The sequence below is a fragment of the Leptinotarsa decemlineata genome, unplaced genomic scaffold, assembly GCF_025532065.1.
Source record: "Leptinotarsa decemlineata unplaced genomic scaffold, Ldec_3_MD MMD2_tig00000035_RagTag_RagTag, whole genome shotgun sequence".
NCBI lineage: Eukaryota > Metazoa > Arthropoda > Insecta > Coleoptera > Chrysomelidae > Leptinotarsa > Leptinotarsa decemlineata.
In genome coordinates this window covers 13,809,419-13,815,171 of record NW_027412540.1, presented here as the reverse complement: position 1 = coordinate 13,815,171, position 5,753 = coordinate 13,809,419, and the positions used below count along the sequence as shown (strand labels likewise).

The window sequence follows — 5,753 nt, the reverse complement described above, 5'->3', positions numbered from 1 at the left end:
ACGAGGACATCAGCACCTCGCCCCTGGTCGCAGAGCGACAAAACCCGAGCACTGATGGTTTTTCAGTAAGACGAATAGATAGAGAATTCGACACGCCACAAAGGACAGAGTCCTCAAAACGCGATAATAACTCGGCTTATCAAACAGTATTAAACCGCATCAGGGAATTTAATACACCTCAGAGTCGACGAAACAGCATTTTCCAGGAGGAAAATACATCGTTTTTCCAGGAGGAAAACGACGTAGGAAAATGTCAGGAGACGTCTCTACAAGAAACCGGACATCATCTCCGAGGAGGTGCACCGGCTAGGCCGCAAAGCGAACCCCAATTAGGGCTTCGCGCGATGCTAGCGATGCGAGCACGATCTCCTATGCTGAGATCGGCTCCGAAACTACGAAATTCGCAATTTTGTTCCCAACCGGAACAAAAAGCAGAAATCGGAGATTTTTGCCGACGGCGAAAACCGGAAGGAGCGTTCCCTCCGAATCCGACAATTCTGCCTGAACGCGAGATAATAAGACACATGACGGAAGAGTTACCCACTTATGTGGTAACCAGGAGTCCGAAGATACACAGGGTGTACAGCCATCCTGTAGAAATCGCATGTGCACAGGAAATAGAGCCATTGTCGAACCCGACAAGAGATTCATGCTATGGACAGCGTTTTCAAAGCAACGAAGGCTTTGGAGATGCTGGCCACATGGACATGGAACAAAGCGTCGAAGCACAGGTCGTCCGACGCCAGGCGTCGCGATGCCCCCAGGTCGGAGCATTTAGCGATCCCTGGGAGGAGAGGGGTGCGTTGCGCACAGGAGCGCCTCGCATCTTGAACCAGCTGGATACTGACGACCTAGCGGAAGCGCTAGGGGGTGGTGGAATGCCAGGGGGTCACCCTGAAGCCGAGAGAGGCTTGGGGGTGGCTTCATGGCGGGGTCAGTACCTCCAAAAGGAGTCATTTGTTCCAAGAGAGCTAACTGAAGCAAACCAACCTCCCGTCGTACTCAGACAGGAACTGAGTCCCAAAATCCCTGGGGCTCAGGTCTGGGAGGCCAGCCGGCCGTTACGGCGAACGGTACGCGCGGTCGGAGGGGGCGGAGTCGTCGGACACGCCCCCTCGATGCAAATCGACCGAGACGTAAGGGTCACCGGAGGACATGTCGCCCAAAGTGTGGGGCTGGAGCACGAGGACGTGCCCAGGAAGGCCAGAAGGCCAACCCGAATTCACGAGGGGGAGACAATGGCAGAACGGGTTGTGTGTGATCCCGAATTTTTCAAAAACACTCTGGCGCCTAACACCAACGATTTTAATGACCAGTACTGGGCGGGTACTGATGACGTACATGAGGTACGAAACTCCGTTCAGGCGGAAACCAGGCAAAGGAGAGGGTGCGGGATAGCTGAAGAGGGTGCATGGGGAATGCAACCCCACGAGCTGACGCACGAGTGCCATTGCTGCAAACAACCGGACAACAGGAAGTTGATAAACCGGCCGATAAAATGGAAGAATTGTTCACCCGATTGGTGACGGTTCTGGAGAGTCGCAGAGAGCCACAGAGAGGTTCGGAAAGCGATTCTCAAATTTCGAAAAAGGTCAAGGTGCCTTCTCCTACCTTCAGCGGACTGGAGAATGAGGACCCCTTTGACTTTTGTAAGAAAGCTGAAGAGCAGCTTTTGGAATTGCACCCTTCAGTGTGGGTAGCGACAGCCGGACAGTGGCTGAAAGGCGCAGCAGCGCAATGGTTCACGCCCTACAGGAATATGACCCTGGATTGGGCATTTTTCACAAACCGTTTACAAGAGCGTTTTGACAATGAACTCTTGGTGAGTTCATTGGAAAGCAGCTTGTACGGAGTGGACCAGAAAAAGGGCGAATCCATAACGTCTTTCATATTGAACAAATTGGGTCTAGCCAGGAGGCTATACCCGGAGATGGAAGAACGAAGGATCGTTCAATTAATAATGAATAGGATGTGTGCAGAGGTGAAGGTTCACCTCCAACTGCACACATTCACCACCATTGAAGAACTGACCCAGAAGGCAGTGGCTGTGGAGTCACTGCTAAGAGGCAGTGTTAAGGAAAATAGCAGTGGCACAAATCGTCGAAACTACTACGAGGACAGAGAGCCTCGTCGTAGCAACGCGGGAAGCCACGACAAAGGGGGTCAAAGAATGGACCCGCCTAAACTAAACCACAACGAGGACAGAGGGCCTCGTCGTGGCATCAATGGAAGAAACAGAGGATGGGACAAAGGAGGCCGAAGAGAGGACTCGTCCCAACAACCTCGTCAGCGGCAGGAGCCGATCGGGGCTAGCAAGAGCCCGGAAATCAGGAATGCAGGAGGCAACAGACCAGGGGAGGGCAGGCCAGCACCCTCATCAGGGTGTCTGGTCTGCAAAGGACCTCACTGGGTCCGAGATTGCCCGAAGCAACGGCAGACGACTGCCAATAGTGATGGAAAGCGATACCAGGCGAAGACAAAGCCTGATGGGAACGTAGTCGCGCGGGTGGTCGAAGCGACTCGACCGCGCGACAGCAATAAGGAACAGCAGAAGCCGTCGGGAAAACGCCAAGGGGGCTCCCGAGGGCGGCTCCAAGGCGAAGGGCAGGCAGTGAACACACTGTCTGTCAAGGAGCGAGCACGTCCTGAGGGATGTGCTCCAACGATGGTGGAAGGACCACCCAACGAGGGAAGGCAGGACAAATCGGGGAGATTCGTACCTGGACCGCCGGCGGGCGTTAAACGCGGAAAGATAGTCGGAAAGCAGCTGGGGGCTGGAGAGCTCAAGCTGGAACCGCCGGCGGGCGTTAAACGCGGAAAGATAGTCGGAAAGCAGCTGGGGGCTGAAGAGCTCAAGCTGGAACCGCCGGCGGGCGTTAAACGCGGAAATGCTGTCGAAAAGCAGCTGGGGGCTGGAAAGCTCAAGCTGGAATCGCCGGCGGGCGTTAAACGCAGAAACGTAGTATTGGACCAGGTAGGAGCTGGCAAGCTCAAGCCTGGATCGCCGACGGGCGTTAAACGTGAAAATAGGGAAACCCAGAACAAGGCCAAGGGACTTAGTTCTGGTGGATCAGGTGGCCAAAACCAGGAGAGGTCAATGGGACCCAGATCTGGCAGGTCAGGTGGCCAAAATTTTGAAAACCTAATAGGACTTAGGTCCGAAGGGTTAGTAGGCCATACCGTTAGGGAAAGCCAGACTGAGCCAAGCGGACTCAAGTCTGGTGGACCAGCAAGTCGAGTTGAGGTTGTGGAAGAACAGGACAGGCTGGAGAAACCTGTGCCTGCCACGCAGGAACCCATCGGCACGAGGACGGATCAACAAGTGGAAAGGGAGGTACCCGGACCACAAGAAAGCGGCACAGCGGTGCCTGAAGTAGCAGCGCCAGAAGACAAGAAAGCAGCACGAAGACAGAGGCTGGAAAAAATTATTCGTCGTGTCGGAGAGGCGAGTAAGATGTTACGAGGTATGTTCTCGAAAAGGCAACTTGTTGTCTTGGACAGGCTGAAGCCCTGTGAAGGAGGCATACCTCAAAGCAGGAAAGGAGCCCTTCCAGAAAGGAAGAACAGCTTCACAGCTGTGCTCCCAACCCGCAAACATGACAGAGCGACTGTGGAGCGAAACAAAGAGAGTTGAGAGAACGGGAGCTGATGTGTGCCACAGGCGTTTTCAGTGTACCTAGGATGGGTACTGGAACTGGAAGCGTGACTGGTAGTCGAAGTCGAGTGGACTCAGGTCTGGTCATTCAGCGAGCAGCAGATGTCGGGGGAATCCTGTGTGACGGAAACCCTCGGCCAACGATTCAGCTAGGGGCTGATGCTGGGGGAATCCTGTGTGATGGAAACCCTCAGCCAACGAGATGCAAAGCCGAACCCAGGTGCGCGCAAACCCTGAGGGGTCCCTGCCCGGCCAGCAAGGGGGACGCACAGCAGCAGCAGGCAGAAGTAGTGGCCAGGCAAACCCAGGGAGGTCCCTGCCTCGCCGAAACTACGGACGCACGCAACCAGGCACAGGCAGAGGGTAAGCAAACCAAAGGTGGTCCCTGCTTTCCCGGAGAAGCCGCAGCCGACAACCAGGCGGAAGCAGCGGCCAGGCAAACCAAGGAAGGTCCCTGCCTCGCCCGAGCTGTGAAAGCCAACGGAGAGGTGAAAGCAGTGGCCAGGCAAACCCAGGGAGGTCCCTGCCTCGCCCAGACTGCGGAAGCCGACACAGAGGTGGAAGGGGAAGCCGAGCAAACCCTGAGAGGTCCCTGCTCCGCCAAGACCCTAGAAGCCAATAGCAGACCAATGACAGACCTAGAGGAGTTCATTTTGACAGATCCACTCGGAAGGTAGTAGCGACACGATTGCGAAGCAGCGCCGACACCAGGCAAGGACAGATGCAGCGATTGCTGAGCCAAACCCGAAGGAGCCGAAGGAGCGGCGGCCGAAGTGCGTTACAGGCACAACCGGTGTATCCAGGAGTGGTACGAAAGCCGGGGGTGTGACTGGTAGTTGTAGCCAAGGGGAGGGACTCTTGGCTGGTCCACAAGGAAGTGGACCTTTGCGGCGAACGCGCACGGAAGCTGGAAACCGTTACCTAATGAAGCCGATCCTGAAAGGCGGCAGCAACGTAATCGGAGACCTGCATCGGAAATTGCCGAGGATAGATGTGAGAATAGGAGATCAGCGGCTCAGAGCACTAGTGGACAGTGGCAGTTCGCTGAATCTTTTACGCCGATCTGCGTTGGCAGACACTCATAGCGTAGAGACTGATCGTGGAACATCCTTTCAACTGGCCTGTGCCGGAGTAGGTTCGTCGAGTACGGGCACGGCTGAGGTCGTGGTACTCATAGAGGGCGTACCCTACGACGTGACGGTGCATGTTGTTGAGGACCTCGTAGAAGATCTACTACTAGGGTGCTCTTGGCTGACAGCGCACGAGGCAATGGTCGACTTCTCGCGGAAGACGATTTATGTTGGCCGGAAGCCTAGGCAAACTATTTTCTGGTCGGAGGCGGGATGCCTACCACCAGAGGAGTACCCAGTTCCTGAGGTGACTCTAGAGCAATTGCCAGAGAGATTGGCAGAAGAGTTTCGAGACCTATTGGAAGAATTTGCAGACGTCTTTTATGAATCGCCACGCCAGCCAATCACAAGAGCCGGAGAGCACCAGATTAGGCTGAGGGATGATACGCCGTTTAAACTGCGCCCGTACAAGGTGAGCGACGGAAAGAAGCTGCTCATTCAAGAGGAAGTGGACAAGATGCTTGCAGCAGGGGTCATTAGTAGGAGCTATTCACCATACCAGAGTCCGGTGGTGATAGTCACGAAGAAGGATGGCACAGCAAGATTTTGTGTAGACTATCGGCGATTGAACAGCCAGACGATTCCAGAAGCATCAGTGTTGCCCGATATCCATGAGACGATTAAAGAGCTAGGGCAGGCGAAAGTGTTCACCAGCCTAGACTTGAAATCGGGATACTGGCAGGTGCCAATGGAAGAACGGTCAAGGCAATACACAGCATTTGCGACTCCTGAGGGAGGCTGTTACATGTTCAATTCGATGCCGTTCGGATTATGCAATGCACCAGGATCGTTCCAACGTCTGATGACGGAAGTATTAGTAGGATACGTGGACCGGTTCGTGAAAGTGTACTTGGATGATGTTATTATTTATTCGGCGACCGAAGAAGAGAACCTGTACCATGTGCGATTGGTATTGGAAAGGTTCAGGGCACATGGACTATGGTGTAGTCCAGCCAAGTGCCACTTCG

At 54.6% G+C, this 5,753-nt stretch overlaps 1 protein-coding gene across 1 annotated transcript; it reads left to right on the top strand.

The window, feature by feature from the left end:
• The first annotated feature begins 2,575 nt into the window (after positions 1–2,575).
• On the top strand, positions 2,576–3,819 carry LOC141481019 (uncharacterized). The gene is made up of 2 exons (XM_074171930.1): positions 2,576–3,074; positions 3,123–3,819. Exons 1-2 carry the CDS (start codon positions 2,666–2,668, stop codon positions 3,632–3,634), a joined length of 921 nt encoding a protein of 306 aa, XP_074028031.1. The 5' UTR covers positions 2,576–2,665; the 3' UTR covers positions 3,635–3,819.
• Positions 3,820–5,753: the final 1,934 nt, after the last annotated feature.

Bases quoted from the DNA above. Each gene is read 5' to 3' on its own strand.
- LOC141481019 (XM_074171930.1), top strand. From the start codon at position 2,666: ATGGTGGAAGGACCACCCAACGAGGGAAGGCAGGACAAATCGGGGAGA. The intron at 3,075-3,122 runs GTGGCCAAAACC...CTGGCAGGTCAG, and splicing joins ACTTAGTTCTGGTGGATCAG to GTGGCCAAAATTTTGAAAAC.